The sequence below is a fragment of the Rhinatrema bivittatum genome, chromosome 2, assembly GCF_901001135.1.
Source record: "Rhinatrema bivittatum chromosome 2, aRhiBiv1.1, whole genome shotgun sequence".
NCBI lineage: Eukaryota > Metazoa > Chordata > Amphibia > Gymnophiona > Rhinatrematidae > Rhinatrema > Rhinatrema bivittatum.
The window spans coordinates 486,215,454-486,232,281 of record NC_042616.1 but is presented as its reverse complement, the minus strand read 5'-3'; the positions used below and the strand labels follow the sequence as shown (position 1 = coordinate 486,232,281).

General features: G+C 46.7%; 1 protein-coding gene across 1 annotated transcript in view; it reads left to right on the top strand.

The window, feature by feature from the left end:
• RIOK1 (RIO kinase 1) overlaps positions 1–16,828 on the top strand; it is a 122,215-nt gene that overhangs the window by 95,226 nt on the left and 10,161 nt on the right. Inside the window, exons 13-14 of the mRNA XM_029590547.1 lie at positions 703–768; positions 9,338–9,457. Coding sequence (XP_029446407.1) covers positions 703–768; positions 9,338–9,457 — 186 coding nt within the window. The remainder of the gene's footprint in view (positions 1–702; positions 769–9,337; positions 9,458–16,828) is intronic.

Genomic DNA, 16,828 nt, shown 5'->3' with positions numbered 1-16,828 from the left:
CCTAGGGGAATCAGGAAAGTGACATGGACTATAGGGAACTTTAAAAACAAATAAATAAATAAATAGAAATGTGTGTGTGTGTATGTATATCTTATTTTATGTAAAAATTAAAAGAAAGCCCCCTGATAAACCAATGGGAGAAAGTGATGGGATTGGGTAGTGGGGGGGGGCTTTCCTTTAATTTTTATATAAAAGAGGGAGGGGAATTTTTGTTTGTTCTTTTTACATTATTTACATGGGGGAGGGAAGAGGTGAGTGATTTCAGGGTTCAGGCAGCATGGGGGAAATTTTTTATGTTTATATAGGGAAGGGTGGGATCTAGGTCATAGTTTTCAAGAATTTTTATATTAGAGAGAGTGGCTTGGTGGGGCTTTTTTTTTTCCAGAACAATTAGCTGGCTAATACTGATTTTCATTGTAGTCTTGTGTGTCCTAAATTTAGCCGACTAAGTATTACTTGGTTAGGTTTAGGAGAATTTTGAGCTGGAAACCTGGCCAATCATTTTTTCTACTCAGTAGATGTTTGAATATTGACCCCATAGCTTATTGTCATTCGTGCCATCAAGAGTAATATTTCCCTGGATTATAGCACGTGATTTTCATAACTGCTGTTATATGTGCATTATCTAATTCAACAGAATATGCAGGATTATGTGTTTTAAATATTGTAGAGTGGTGAGTTTTTATGCTGGTGTTTCCACAGGTAATGGAAATAGCAGCACAAAGAACAGAGGAAGAAAGGTCGAGTCAGGACAACGTAGATGAAGAGGTAAGTTTGCCATGGTCTTTAGTTACAGGAAACATGTTGGATGTATCATATCTCTTTGTATGGAGATATTGTCAGATTCTGTGTTTTATAGCACAGGAGAAGGACAGATTGAAGACATGGTGCAATCAGTCATGTATAACACCTGTGCCTCTATGGTCAGTCTAGGGATAAATGAGGCTATATGAAGAATCCACACAGAGTCAAAATTGGTGTAATAAATCTTTTGGTTAGTATGGCAACTCCACGATTCAGAAATTATATCATATCAGGTTTTTAAACAATCCCCCTGATGACATGTAATTTCTAAATCGGGGAGTAGCCGTACTAACTAAAAGATTTATTACAGCAATTTTGACTCTGTGTGGATTCTTCATATAGCCTCACTGCACTATTCCCTTGGATTGATGATTTATCGCGTGCAGTAACTCTCCTCCTGTTGTTCGTGCAATCTAGGGATTGGATATTTTTCTCCTTGGATAAGCAGGATGCCAGTCCTCACACATGGGTGACATCATCGGAAGGAGCCCGGTATGGAACTCTGATCTCAAAGAATCTAGAGCTTTCAGTATACCCTACTGAGCCTGTGCAACTGTAGTCATCACCCTGCCCCCTAAGCAGAGTCCCTCATCACCATGCCCCCTAAGCAGAGTCCCTCATCACCATGCCCCCTAAGCAGAGTCCCTCATCACCATGCCCCCTAAGCAGAGTCCCTCATCACCGTGCCCCCTAAGCAGAGTCCCTCAGTCTCTTTTTCTTTTTTTTTTTTCCACAGAGCTGTGTGCTCACAATATTCAGCTTTGCTCTCTTCTCACAGTTTTTATAAGTTATTTTTTTTTCTAGAGCTGCAGCTATTTTCTTCCCTTTTCTGTTTTTCCTTCTCTTTCCAATTGTCTGCTGGCCGCATGGTGGGCTTTCCTCTATGCAGCCTGGCAGAGTCTTACTTACAAAAACTGCAGGAGCATATATATATATTTTTTAATGTGTCCTCGCCTTGCTGTGTCTTTTTTTTTTTTCTCTTTTTTCCACGGTGCTGACAGGACTGACTTTTGCAGTCCGGTGTTCCATATAGGCCGCTGAGCCTAGGGACTCGCTGGAGTTCCATGGCGGTTCACCGATCGATCAGCATTAATGGATTCAGTCGGTGGAAGGATCAAGGACCATGCCATTCCTGTTGGGGGGAGGAGAGCTCATCCTCCCCATATCTCAAGGAACTAGTCTGTACGGGTGGGATCCCTGGATGACATTGCCTCCCTTCCTGCATGCCAACCTTGGCAATGCAGTCTCCCTGGGAGAGAGGGTGAGTGGAGCCTGGGCTTACAGCTTGCTGCCGCATTTCGGTGCTATGCCCATGAACAGTTGCCCGTGCACGTCTGTGACCAGCACACCGTTCATCTGACACATCGATGACTGGCCACGTCGGGGACTGGGCCCATCTTCCGGTACCATGGTCATCCTTGACGCCGTCAAGGTCCACGGTCACCTTCGTTGCCATCAAGGTGTGTGACTACCCACGATGTAGTGGTTTTCTGTGCCATCGGTATCTGTGGAACTGGAGTCTCGTTGCACCGGCTTGGGCAGTGGGTGGGGCGGAGTACAGTGCAAGTTCTGAGTTACTCATGCCTCTGGCTCTTCCTCCCAGTTCGAGTGCCCCTGTTTTATTGTAACTTTTCGCTTTATTTGTTTGTTAACGTTATTGCCCCATTGTTTCTTGTAAACCGATATGATATGATCGGTATCATGAATGTCGGTATAAAAAACATTAAATAAATAATAAAATAAGTTGACACCCTTGATACCACAATGCCATCGATAATGCACTCCCATCGGTGCCAAAGTGCCTACAGTGCCTTTGGTGCACTCGATGCCTTGGTGCCCTCTGTGTATGCTCCACAGTGCACTTGATGCCTCTGTGCGTTCATTGCACTCAATGCTGTGGTAACCATGGTACCATTGATGCTGCTGTGCTGTTGATGCCCACAGAGCCCTCTGCCATCGACACCCTTGATCCATCAAGGTGCGTGCATGGCCACCCTTGGGGCTGTCAAAGCAGAAGGAGTGGCAGCCCTCGATACCGTCGAGGCATGTACTCTTGATGCTGTGCCCCCCCCCCCCACTAGATCGTTGAGGTGTGTGGCCTCTGTGCCAGGAAAACCTCATTGTGATGCGGTGCTGCCCCAATACCATTGACATCCTCGAGGCCATCAAGGTGTGGGGCCACTGTAGAGGCTTTTGGACCATCGATGCGCCTCATTACCACCTCGATTCTATCAAACTCCACCAACCAGGCGCTGGGCTCGCCATTGAGCACCCTTAACACCCCTGAGGCCATCGATTGCTGGGGCTCTCTGAAGCCCCACGTGATCCTGCAGCCCTTGGGTGACGAGGGTTTTTGGCCTCTTATGGATCGAGCGCAGGGGTAGCCATTTACTCGAGGCATCCTTACGCAGTGGTCTGTTGCCCTCAAGACTTCTGGGTAGTGTCCACTAAGGAGCACTTAAACCTGTCCCTTCTGCCGACAATCCCAGCATAGGAGGCCTCACCAGGATGCTCACACAATCAGTGTTAATAGGCGCTAGTGAGGCTCTCATTAGCCACAATACTTGCGAGGTCATCGAGCTCACAGCATCTACGCCCACGGACGAATAAGTTAGATGAGGGGAATTGGCATTGGCAGTCATCGGATCTTGTTGGCATCTGTGACCTGAAGATGGGCTGCAGAGCCTCTCCCTGCAGATGCCCATGGCTTCCTTGGTTGATACTTTTGGGTTGAGTCCCCGTCAGGGGCCCCAAGGCGGTAGATGTCTGTGGGCAACTGTGGTGCCGGGTATGGCACTATTTACTATTGAATTGATTATAGTTTGGTTTAGCGCAGTCAAGGCCCTGTGTGCAGAGTCAATGGGTGCCCAGAGGTGGCTTTGTGTTGTTGAGCTTGAAAGCGCCGTGGGCCCTAAGGGCACACTCACCGCTCTGGGAGATTACAGGACAATACTCCATAAGCACCTGTGATCGCCAGGGACTTCATTGCTGTCATTCCCTGTGGGACTCGCAGGTGAGCCGGTTCTGACGCAGTTTTGAGGGCCCTCCAGGTACTAGAGGGTTCGACGACATAGACTGCCACCCTCTACATTGTGTCACTGTTCACTCCATTCCGCTGGAGTTAACTGTGACATTGAAGAGCAGCTTGTGCGGTTGGGAAAGATAAGGCATCTGTTCCAAGTGCCTCGGACGCTGGCAGGTGGCATTCCCTGTCTGTGCAGTTATCAGCCATACTAGAGTTCTGCCATCTTTCGTCATGGACTCACCCTCCATGTCAATCTGCATTGCATAGTGCGGAGGAGGTGTCATTACACACTGTGTGCTTGGTCGTGGGGCGGCATGTAGTCACAGACTCTGGCACATGGTTCTCGGACCTCATTGGGACATGGGATTTCTCCCACAAGCAGGGCGCTTAGGATCATAGGTGTGCTGCCATCCGTGGATGGGTTACCTCTGCATGAGTTCCGCCCAGTGTGCTTTCGCAGCGGAGGGCTTCCAGTTGCCCTCTGCCACCTGGGTGTTTGTGTGTGTGTGGGGGGGGGGGGGGGGTTTACTCCAGGCGGTCACAACAGGTTGTGTTCCGCAGCCACAGGACTAACCTAGGACTACATTCCTGGTCTGATCCTGAGGAGAGTGGACATAGAGTGGCTCGGGAGTCCTCTACTTTCTTAGCAGAGGAATGTCTTTCAACCTCTACCGTGTCTGACTCCTCTTTTTTGTGGAATAGTCCCTGGGGCTCTGTCCCTGAAAAGTGTGTTTTGGTTTTCTCTGATTCAGAGCTCCAATCCTCTGCATCGGCACGACTCCCTCGGAGGCCGAGGAGCAGCAGCTGCGGTCGTTGGACCGTTTTCAGCTGGGGCCCCTGCGGGGATTTCAGTGGCGACCTCCTCTATCCGGCTGCCTGTGGTAGGTTGGTTGCTTCGGCACCTTAATGATCAGTGATTGTACCTGAACTCTCCTTTGGGGAGTTGCTAGATCTTTCGGGATCAGGAGGCCCCGATCCCGCTGCTTCCCTCTCCCCTCTGGAAGGTGAAGATAGGGCAACCAATTTGGGTTCCCCTCTGGATGCCTGACTCTGCACCCCTTCGAGGGGTGTCCCTCATTTTCTGTTCCCGGACAAGGGATGGCACTGCTCTGACTGGCGCCAGCCCCATGAATAGTCAAGGATACCACTCTCCCTTGGGCACTCTAAGACATAGCAGGTCTGTCCATGAGTGAGCCTGTGCAGTCTTGTTCCTCGGTAGCCTCCAGGTTCACTTTAGTATCTGCTGGACTCTGAGGGCATCTTCCTTAAGGATTGCTATCGTCAGTCATTCTTGCCTGCGGGACCCTCCTCTGTGAGGAGCATTTCAGTCCATCAGCTGGCCGATTGTGCCTTTCACCCTTTTGCCATGTTCATGGCTGAGGGAGTTGGGGGCCGAGTATCCCACAAAAGAGGCACTGCCCTTTGCTAGCGGTAGTGTGCAAGCTATTCTCTCCCCTTTTTCAGGATCACCCTGTGGACAGAGTAGTCCTGGGTAATGCAATGTTGTCCATTGCTGGGCCACGTGCTCCCTTAGCAGGGGAAGAATATGCACTCATGGCTGGGGTACTGATACCTCAGCTGGGTGCTTGGTACTCTATTTCAAGATCGCCCTGGGCCTGCCCTGATGCCTTTCGGGTTTCCGGACTGTAATGAAATGTTCTATCCAAGTTTGCACATGCGACTACCTAGCTTCCCATCTCCTCATCTCCCAGTTGAGCCTTCGGGATTTCTCCCCTGGGTCAGACGCTCTAACAGCTCGATACAGTAACATTCAGTTGAAGTTTTCTCGTCTGTAACGAGCTCCCTGCGCACAATTCCGACGCGTAAGGCAAATCAGCGATACAGTTTCCAGTTTCGCGCGTCCGTAGCGCTTCTTAAAACAGACGCGTAACCCTTCCCGCACCCGGCATGTAAATGAACGAATTAGCTGTATAATGAAGGAATTAGCTATTCCCCTCCGATACCGTAACGCGCGCTCAAGTTATCTCATTAGTAACGCACTGTTTTGCCGCGGCCGTAACGTGTTAGTTTACCGCCTCCCCCTAGTAGGAGTTAGGACTGTGAGTCTAGTAACAAATCCATCGACACCGCTTAAGACACTCAAAAACAATAAAACACAATTAAAAAAAAAAAGCGATACAGAAATGATCGAGAAAATGTAATGATGTGGGACACATAAAACCTGTCAGAAGAAAAAATAAATTTTAAATACCTGTCTGAGGGCCGCGTCGGTCCAGGCTGCCGGCGGGATCCGGGGGGCCGGTGGTCGCGTGTTAAATCTAGGCCGCGGGCGGGTGGGCGCCTGTTTCAGGCGGCGGCGGCAGCGGCGGCGGGGGGACACGCGTTAGTTCGAGACAGCCGGCGGGCGGCGGGTGGTCGCGTGTTAAATCTAGGCCGGGTCGCACAGACGCGCATTCATCCAGGCGGAGGAGCCGGCGGCGAAAAGCCGCCGGCTCCTCCGCCTGGATGAATGCGCGTCTGTGCGACCCCTGCGTTTCGGCGCTCAAGGCAGTCACATGCCGTGACGTCACGCCTTGAGCGCCGAAACGCAGGGGTCGCACAGGCGCGCATTCATTCATCCAGGCGGAGGAGCCGGTGGCGAAAGCAGCCGGCTCCTCCGCCTGGATGAATGAATTCATTCACTGCCGGTGGGGGTTGCCACTCCGGCAGCCCCCCACCGGCAGTGAATGAATGCGCGCCTGTGCGACCCCTGCGTTTCGGCGCTCAAGGCAGTCACATGCCGTGACGTCACGCCTTGAGCGCCGAAACGCAGGGGTTGCACAGGCGCGCATTCATTCATCCAGGCGGAGGAGCCGGTGGCGAAAGCAGCCGGCTCCTCCGCCTGGATGAATGAATTCATTCACTGCCGGTGGGGGTTGCCTCTCCGGCAGCCCCCACCGGCAGTGAATGAATGAATGTGCGCCTGTGCGGACCCGGCCTAGATTTAACACGCGACCACCCGCCGGCCGTCTCGAACTAACGCGTGTCCCCCCGCCGCCGCTGCCGCCGCGCCCACCCGCCCGCGGCCTAGATTTAACACGCGACCACCGGCCCCCCGGATCCCGCCGGCCGCCTGGACCCACGCGGCCCTCCGACAGGTATTTACAAATTTTGATTTTTACACTTCCTGGTGCCTGTCATTTCAAATGTCATTTGAAATGACAGGTACCAGCGCACCCAGGTTACTGTATAGGCGCTGTATTAAGCGCCTATACAGTAAAATGGGTTACGCGGCCATAACCCTTCCCTACCGCTTTAAAGCCGCGGCATGCATTTGCATGCGATTAGAGGAGAGTATCGGGGAGTTAGTGAAGAGAACTGTGCGTGCGGGGAGGAAGGGTGCGCCTGACACTACCGCACTGTTTTTACCGCGGCCTTACTGGATCGAGCCGTAAGTTTTCTGCTGCTTCAGGAAGGCTGAGGGCTCCATCTCAGTGGGTTACTCCCTGCTGGTTTCAGCAGTGAGTTGTTTGCTTGGGGTTGATAGACAACTGGGCGACTTGTGCTTGCCCCAGCAGTCCACTGGTCTGCCTCCTTGTATTCTTCGCTCCTTTCGATTTCCGATTTGATTGTCGGGGGGAGGGCAGATAAAGGTAATGTGCCTGTGGTATATCTCTGTATATCTGCAGAGAAGGATTCACCATGTTTTTTTCACTTATTTTCACCATTCTCTGGCCAATACTGCCTTAGTTTTTCTCCTTCTCTAGGTTGCCCAAAGGGCCTTCCTGTTCCCCTTGCGATCCTGTGACAGGATAAATGAACCTGTTCTGACAGGTGCTCTTGAGTGAGCTTCAGGCCTATCTCATCTCCCTGCTCAGGACATTTTGGCTACAGGTCTGTTTCAGGGATATTGTCTCAGCCACTGAAACCCCTTGACACTGTCCTGCATGGTCAACTAGGTCTGATGCTTCGGCACACATCTGTCCCAGACCCTGACACGGTTTGCTGCTTGTTTTTCCAAGCGTTGCTTGGGTTTCTTCTGCCATTCGGCCTACCAGCCAAACCTGGGCACTATTCTCTAGATACATTCGATCCTTTGGATGTCAGTGGACAACAGTTTCTTTCTGGAGGGCTCTTGGGCTAGAGTTTGTTTTTCAATTTTTTCACACTGAAGGCAAGTGTATGGTTTTCATCCAAATCTCTCTTATTTATAGCTCTAGGGCTTTACTGTATCCAGGAGGATGTAGACTCTGTTTTTGTTGGGGTTTACTTATAAGGAACCCTGCTGTACTGTTTTCCATGATGTGAAGTTTGCTTCTGCTTGCATTTGCATCACTCCTCTGCCTCAGGCATCCCTGCTATGCATGAGAGTTTGTGTTTCAGTCTTTTATTATGGCTTTCTTTGTAGAACGCAACTCTTCTCCAGCCTGCACCCCTGGTGGGTCGGCTGTCTCTCAGGCAAAGGAGGGAGATAGTGCTCCAGCACTGTGCGGTTTCACGGTTTGTCCTGCTTAGAGCTAGGGATTCACCCATGTGTGAAGACTACCATCCTGCTTGGCCTAGGAGAGAGCAGAGTTGCTTACCTGTAACAGGTGTTCTCCTAGGACAGCAGGATGTTAGTTCTCATGATATCCTCCCGCCTCCCCTGGGAGTTGGTTTCTGCATGTATTAGCTGTATCATGGACTGAAGGACTCTGACTAGGGGGCACATGCTCAGTAGGGCATGCTGAAAGCTCTAGAGTCTTTGAGATCAAAGTTCCGTGCTGGGCTTCATCCGATGATGTCACCCACGTATGAGGACTAACATCTTGCTGTCCTAGGAGAACATCTGTTACAGGTAAGCAACTCTGCTTTCTGCAGTGTGTCTTTAGGATGATCATCTTTTGTAAGCAGTATTGTTGCAGGTTGGTTGAAGAAAGCTGGGTTTATAAAAGCACAGAGGAAAATTACTTTTTGTTTTAGTTGCTTCTTCTGCAGTTGTATAGTACTATATTTTAATTCTATACACACACAGTGGCAGCATTTCAACCTAGTCCATTTTTTTTTTGTTAGCAAGGTTTTGGTCTCTCTTTAGTAACTATTAGTATAATTAGATTGCATTTTTTATTCACACAAATAGAGGTTGAATTAACACAAGCTTGAAACGTGTGAGCAGTAGTGCCAGTCATCAAGGCTTCAACCCTGGTTACTTTTCATTTGTGCATCTTTCATATCCATTCATAATTCATTCAACTTAGGAAAAAGTGGAGAATTATTTGTTTACCTCATGATTGGGCCTGAAATGGCTAAACAGTATTTAGGAAGCACCACCTAAGAGGTTGTCTTGAGAAATTTAAGTATCAATGAGTGGTGAGGTTTATAGATGGATGTGATTGTCCCAGGAGAAAGAAGCTTGTGAGGTGGGGGGCGGTGGAGAGACATTTTTTTAAAAAGTGGCTCAGATTTATTCTAGCATTGATATTTGGCAGAACACTGAAATGAGGAAGCACTCACCGCTGTTATGACCCTGTCAAACTGTTTCCCAAATTAGTTCTAAAATTGATAGAATGATTCTCATTTCCTTCCTAGGTGTTTAAGAAAGCATACATCCCAAGAACCCTGACCGAAGTGAAGCACTATGAGAGGGATGTGGATGTGATGCTGAAGCTGAAGGAAGACAACATGGCTGTCAGTGTACAGCAGGATAATGTGAGTAGCTCTGTTCCCAACAAGAACTGGGGAGGGAGAGAGAGAATGTGTGTACACATTAACAATTTTTGCACAGTCAGTGATTAGACAGTAGCTGTGCTTCAATCAGAAAACTAGTTATAAAGGAAGTGCTCAGACTTCCTACAGCATCTGCCCTGTTTCATGGTAGGCATGCTACTTAAGCATTCCTTTGGATAAAAGTACCATACATGGTGGATCTTTATAGGTAAAGGCACAGTGTGGGGCTTTATTTCAGAGCATTTATTGGACCTAATGAGAGAAATATATTTGCGTCTTCAGTGTAAAAACAAAGGCTTTATGGGTTGAGATTTGCTTTCAGAATAAAGCGACTAACTAGCTTCATTCATTAGATTGGCAGCCAATCTAGTCTCCATACCCTGCTTCGACATTTAGCAGCAATCCATGGAACTGTAGCACATCCAAAGGAATCAGATACTTGGCACTTCCATTCTGGGGAGTATCATGGACATACTGAGTGCCCAAAGGAAGCAATGATACTCAGCTTTGCCATCTTAGAATGTACCACAAATTTGTGCAGGATGTGAAATTTCTGGTTGTCTGCTTGCTACTGGTGATCAAAAATTCATGTGTGGCATGTCTTCAAATTGAGCATAATCCTTGGGCTCTTGGTGCAACAAGGTTTTTGTTCACCTAATCGAGAACGTATGAAAGGGGCTCCTTGGAATTTATTTGCTGGTTGAGCTGGTCCTGGTGCTGTCAGGAGTCTTTTGATCCTTATTGAGCCTTAAGAGTTTTGGGGCCTTCTAAACAGCCCCCTTCTCCTGCCCCTCCCCTCTCTTGCTTGAGGCTTAATGAGGACGTGCCTGGTGACTGAATAAAGTTTGTTTAAAAAAAAAGGAAAATAGCTTTTTTGGCTGCGAACGGTGACTATTGCAACTATGTAATTTTAGTGGTTCCCTCAGAGGGGAGGCCGCCCTGTACGAGCAGGCTTCCAGGGCAGTTCCTCTTTCAAGCAGAGAGCTGTGGCAGAATGAACTGTCTTCAGCCCCGGGAGTGTGCAACAGTTGGGACTGTTTGCTGCCAGGGCATGCCCAACAAGGGGAGATGCTACCGTGGATGTGGAGATCAGCGGTCTACATCAACGGTTTTGTGGTGCTCCTCTTGCCATGGGGTCATGAGCTACGGGGGTCAATAGAGCCAAGCGTCACGGGTTGCGGTTTCTCCTGCATATGTGAAGTTGAGATGGGGAGCAGTCTGCCCCTGTGGCTGCAGGTGATAGCATCGTGGCGGGAAATTGCTTAATTATGGATCGTCTGCAAGCTTCAGCCTCCATCAATGGGGGGAGAGCCTGAATTGGGATTGCTAAGGACTACCCCCGTGTTAGTCCCTGAAGGGATTGGGGCTCAGGGGCATGCCTCTCGGTCCCTTTTTTTTTCTTTTTGCTTTCTCCAAACTGTAGAGTAGCTTTGCACTAGGCATCCTGCTCCATGCAAAGGCATGGTGGGGGAGGATTTTCTCAGAACCCTCCATATTCTCCCATGCCCTGCACTTCTCAACTAGGTGGTTCACCTCCCAACTGCTCTGGAATTTCTAAAAGGTTTCTGGCTAGGGCACTGGGTGAGTCCCCTCCAGAGTCTCCACCGAGTTCTGTGTACTTGGCAGGGGAGTCAGAATGACAGAACTCTGGAAGAAGGGGAGTTGTCTGCTGGAGGAAAGGACCCTTCAGTGATTAGGCTATTTAGGAAACAAACTGTGTTCTCTTATTTCTCAGGTTATCTCCTTGCTCCGCATGTTAGATTCCAAGTCTGAGGTGCTGCCAGAGGGGAATTCTATTCTGGAAAAGATTAGGAAACCCGCTAAGTCTTTTTGCTTCACGAGGTGCTTGAAATCATGGTGCTGGTGGAATATGAGTCTCCTGAAGGGAGCTTTTAAAGGGAGAAAAGCCTTTAACAGGCTTTATTCACTTCTGGCACAGCACACGGAGAGTTTATTTAAATTCCTTGGTGTTAGTGACCTGTAAGACAACTATTCCTGTGGATGTGTAGGATAGGAAGATTGTCTTTCCTGAAGCAGACTTTCCACTGAGATTTTGGCGATCTAAGCCTCTATTTGTGGAGGTTATGTGGCACAGTCAGCAGTTTTTGTGGAGTCCAGAGATGATCAGATTGGGATCTGGGGTTGCCTTTGTGGTTGATGCAGTATATGACCTGGTTAGTGTTGCCACTAAATTGGTAGCATTGGTGGTTTTGGTGAGAAGGTTGCTGTGATGGATATGGCGCCTAAGGTTTATCTTGGCAAGCTTCTTTATAAGGGGAAAGTGGTGTTTGGAGATGATCTGGATAAGCTATTTGAAGTATCTGAGTCTAAGCCTCAGAGGCTCTCTGAGGATAGGTCCTGGTCTACTTCTTGGGCTGATAGGTCATAGTTGTTTTCAGGAGACCAGGACATACCGACCAGGCAAGTGGTCTTTGGGTTAACAGAATATGTTTTGTGAGAAAAATTGGGCCTTTTGAGGGGCCAGGAGGTCCAGGAATGACAGCACAGGGACCTCTGGAGTTGCCTAGTTGTCTCAGTGAGTCAGAGCTGGTGTTCTCTGTAGGAATTACAGTGGGTACTGTGTGGCTTTACCAGGAGTGAACCCACATAACATTCAGTGGGTGCAAGATATTAGGATTGCTTATGGGCTAGAGCTCGCCGCACCCTTCTCATATGCCTTTATGATGTCTTCTGTTTGAAAGTTGGATTCAAAAGGAGAATCAATTAAGGGTTTTTCTGGAGGAGGTCCAGTTTTTAGAGGCTGTATCAGATCGATTTTGTAAATCTGAAAAAGGATGGTTCATTCCGCCCTATCGTCATTCTCAAAGGGTTCTCATCACTTCAGGATAGACTCTTCACTCAGTCAGCGTGATGGTAAGGCAAGAACAGTACCTTTTCAACTCTTAACTCTCTGAGGCATGCTTCCACATTCCCATCAAAGAAGAGCACCAGAGGTTTTTTTTTTTTTTCTTTGAGTTCTGTAGAAATACTTTGTTGTGCACACTTCCTTTTGGTCTAGCCTCTACTCCGGAAATGTTTTCCAAGGTGATGATAATAGTGGTAGCCTTTTTGTGCAAAGAGGGTATCATGATGCACCCACAATTGGACAATTGGCTGATAAGAGCCAAATCATTGCAGGAGGGCCAGGTGTTCTCAGCCTAGGTGGTTCAAGTCTTGGAAGGCCTAGGAATTATGCAAATAGCAAGGTCTTGCTTTCCCCATCACAGCAGTATTTAAGGGCTTGTTTTGATATCAATGTAGGATTAGTTTTCTTGACTCGAGAGAATGTTGAAGTAGCACAGATATGAGCATTTATCTCTTGGAGTTCCCAGAGTTTGGGATTACCACCAACTTCTGTGGACAATGGAGGCTATCTTAGAAATACATGACACCCCTACAGAAATCACATATGACTCTGTGGTCCCCAACATTGCAGGATTAGGAGATTCGCCTTCCCAGCCTCGGTAAGGAAGAGCCTATTGTGGTGGTCAGCACCTGTGAATCTCTCAAAGGGAATGGATTTGGAACATCCTAGTTGGATCCTGGTCACATTGGATGTGAGTCTGGTGGGCTGGAGAGCTCACTGTTGCAGCCTAGTGGCTCAGGGAGAATGGGCCAAGGAGGAGGCCTTTGGTCCATAAACAGGAGAAAAACCAGGACCATTAGGGAAGAGAGTAGCAGTTTGAGTGTTCTCACATGGCAATAGCAATGTGAGCAAGCAGGGAGGCACTTGAAGCTTGATGGTGGCTCAGGAGACACGTCATCTTTTCATTTGAGGATAGCAGAATCTTCTTCATCCATCTACAGCATACATTTCAGGGGTGGAAAATATGCAGGCAGTATTTCTCATCAGAAATATGTTGGATGCCAGGGAGTGGAAACTTAGCTGGGAGGCTTTTCAAATGATAGTGGACTAATGGGGTAGTTCCTTCATGGACAAAATGGTGACCTGTAAGAATTCAAAGACTGACAGGTTCTTTAGTTGTAGAAAAGAATGGGGTCCAGCTGGATCGATGCCCTGATTCATCCTTTGCCAACATTCAAGTTTCTTTACGTTTTTTCCTCTGTGGACTCTTATAGACAGGACTCTAAAAAGAAGAGATCATTGGTTGACTATAATCCTGGTGATTCCGGACTGGCCAAGAAGGATCTGGTGAGGTTGACAGATGGTGTTCCCCTTCATCTCCTCTGCGGGTATGGTAGTCTACATCAGGGGTGCTCAAACCGGTCCTATGTCCCCCCTAACCAGTCAGGTTTTCAGGATATTCTTAATGAAGATGCATGAGAAATAATTTGCATGCACAGGAGGTAGGGCATACAGATAAATCTCATGTATATTCATTAGGGATATCCTGAAAACCCAACTGGCTTGGGGGGGCCCGCAGCACCCCTGTTCTACATAAAGTCCCTGTGGTGCTAGAGAATCCAATTCCATTTTTTCAGCTTAGCTCTTGAAAGGTTTTGCTTGCATAGGAAGGGATATCCAGCAGCAATGGTTTCTGCCTTGCTAAAGGCTTACTGTAAAGCTCTAAGTTTTGCGCTGGCAGACTGACATTTCTACCATTCTGGCTTTCCTGCAAGAGGGGGATGGATAAGAGGTTAGCCCTTAACTCTCTGAAGGTTCAGGTGGTGGCGATTTCCTGCGGTTCTCTGTTCGATAACCCACTGTTCTATTTTGTCTTCCAACTGTGGCCATCTTGCTTTGTTTCCTCGGAAACTCAGTTTGGTCTTCTTTACCTGGCATAGGGCATCTTCTTGTTTCCTCCACTTACGCACCATAGATTCATTAATGTTGAATTCTCTCGCAGCTGCTCTATTTCCATGCTCTACTGCATGACTTATAGCTTTAAGCTTAAAATCTGCATCATAAGCATGTCTCTTAACAGGAGGCATTTTTGGGGTAGTGGGTATAAAAAATTATTGAATGCACACACATTAATGCTGGAGCACAGATACTCCGCGGGGAACCTGCGCACAGAGCTGTACGTATCACCGCACTCAGTGAGGCTCCTGACTACGGTGGCCGTAATGCTCAATCCATTTGTGGGTACCGATACTGTAAAAACCCAAGCGAAGAATTACGGTAATTCATATATAAGGCGCACCGGATTATAAGGCGCACTTTCGATTTCTGAGAAAATCATAGGATTTTATGTGCGCCTTATGGTCCGAAAAATACGGTATGTGCCTTTAGTCTGCAGAATATTCAGATGAAACAGCAATGCTCTGCTCAGCCATCCTCGGGAGTGGCTTGAAGGCTTTTCATTTGATTAACTTAGTATGTTTTGCAGCTATTGATAGAATGATGGCATGTAAAGATGTAAAATTTGCAGGTATTTACTTGGTTTCAAAATGTAGAAAATATTTTTCAGAACCCTTTCCTATTTAAAAAAAAACAAAAAAAACCTTGGAAAATTAAAATATATGCAATACTTTTTTTTTTTTAATCAGACCTAAATTTACTACTTTAAAAACAAAGGGTCTGATTTAAATAATGTATATATTTACATGCACAGAACACTGTTTTTGTGTAAAAAACCAAGGACCTCTACCCCTTCCCTGACCCCCATTGCCAGGTATCAGGAAGGGTTAAGAGACATCAACATCGAATAGATGCACAGTGCCAGAAGAGGGAACATTCTGGCAGCTATCAAAAGTGTGCTGTTTAAATGGTTTCTTTGCCTAAACTCCACCATCTGGAGCAACTTTTTAAAAGGCCATTTAGGCGCATAAATACTGGATTTTGTAATTTGTATGAAAATAAAACACAAATTATTTGTAATTATTGGAGTCATGCTGCTGCATGCTAAGGTACCACACACATCTTAATTTATATATTTAACTTTTTTTTCCCCTACTTCATCAGCTGGCAAAAATTATGAGCATTGTAGAAAACACAAAGGAAGTATTATTTCAGCATAGAAAATTTCCTCTGTATAGTCAGCATGCCCCCAAAAACAGAAGAAAACTCCATATTTTAAAAAGAACTGAGAATAAGTCTGTTTTGAGAGAGGTGTTGCTTCCCACAGCGCATGGCACATACCTGTCTTTTGTCTCACTGTTCAGACAGGTTTTGAAGGTTTTCCAAATCAGTATAACCCCCCCCCCCCCATAATATTTGTTTACTAGAGGCAAAAGTGTGATGAATGTAGATTGTGCACGTGACCAGAAATCCATTTTTTTTTTCAAACTGCCTTCAACTATTTAAAAAAAAAAAAAAAAATTAAACAAAAAAATCCTGCTTTGTGCAGCCTAACAGATGGGGAATAGCACTCCTTATGTTGGATCAGTCGCAGTGTTGTGGTTACTGTAGATAAAATTTGCCACGTGAAATTAACATGTCATTTAAACCTGTTCTTTAAATACTAGCATTGTAAGGTTTATTTGTCTAATCAGATTTGGTTTCTGAAATTTCAATGGATTCTGATTCTGAGCCTTCATGTTATTGGTCCCCACACATTTCATTTTGGTTATAATAATCATGATGTTAACCTATGAATTTCAGAGTTGGGTGGAATTATTGGGTTTTATTAGCATATTGATTTCCTTAACTTTTAGCTTCATGGATTTCCAGAAATTAAATGTTTGCGGGTTATTGAACCAAGCTGCACTACACTTTCACGGTTTGGTTAATGCCTTAATTTTGGTGTGAATGTTTCCGAACATAGGAGACAGAAGTGCAGCTTGGGTTTGAGAGTTTTGTACATGTAATTATATAACACTGTAGGTTGTCATACATAACACTTCTTCGTGTCATCAGAAATCATTTTGAGGAGGCTGACTCTGTGGGAGTGTGGTGCAGTCATGCAGCACATCTGGATTCAATTCCTGGGTCAGGTCTTCAGCTTGGGGATGCTGCGGAGGCTGGGCTTCCAGCCCCTGTGGAGCCTCAGTTCTGATGGAGCAGAAACAGCTGGGTTCCCTCTCCCCGAAAAAAAAAAAAAAAATCATTTTGAAGGCATAAAAGACAGCTGTAACAATGTTGGAAATCATAAGGAGTTTTTTTTTTTCCCGATGATAATTTTCACAATATTTTTCAAATTCTTTTGGGGGAGGAGCTTCTCCCCCAAGGTTTTTCTGGTTTTTTTTTTCCATACGTTCACATTTAATGGTAATGAAATAGATAGTTTTAGGGTGAGAGCTTTGAGCAGCCAGGATGTGAACTTGCACAAATAAACCTCTTATTGTTTTCTTTAATTACTTGGGGGAATTTTAGACCCAGCAACCTTTTTTTTTTTTTCTTATAGTTTAAACTGCCTTGAAGCTTTAAGGAAATAAGTTCATAATTCTGCCTGTTTAGGCACCTGCACTGATGCAATTTGTGACTGATGTAACTCTGGCTTAAGGTGACAT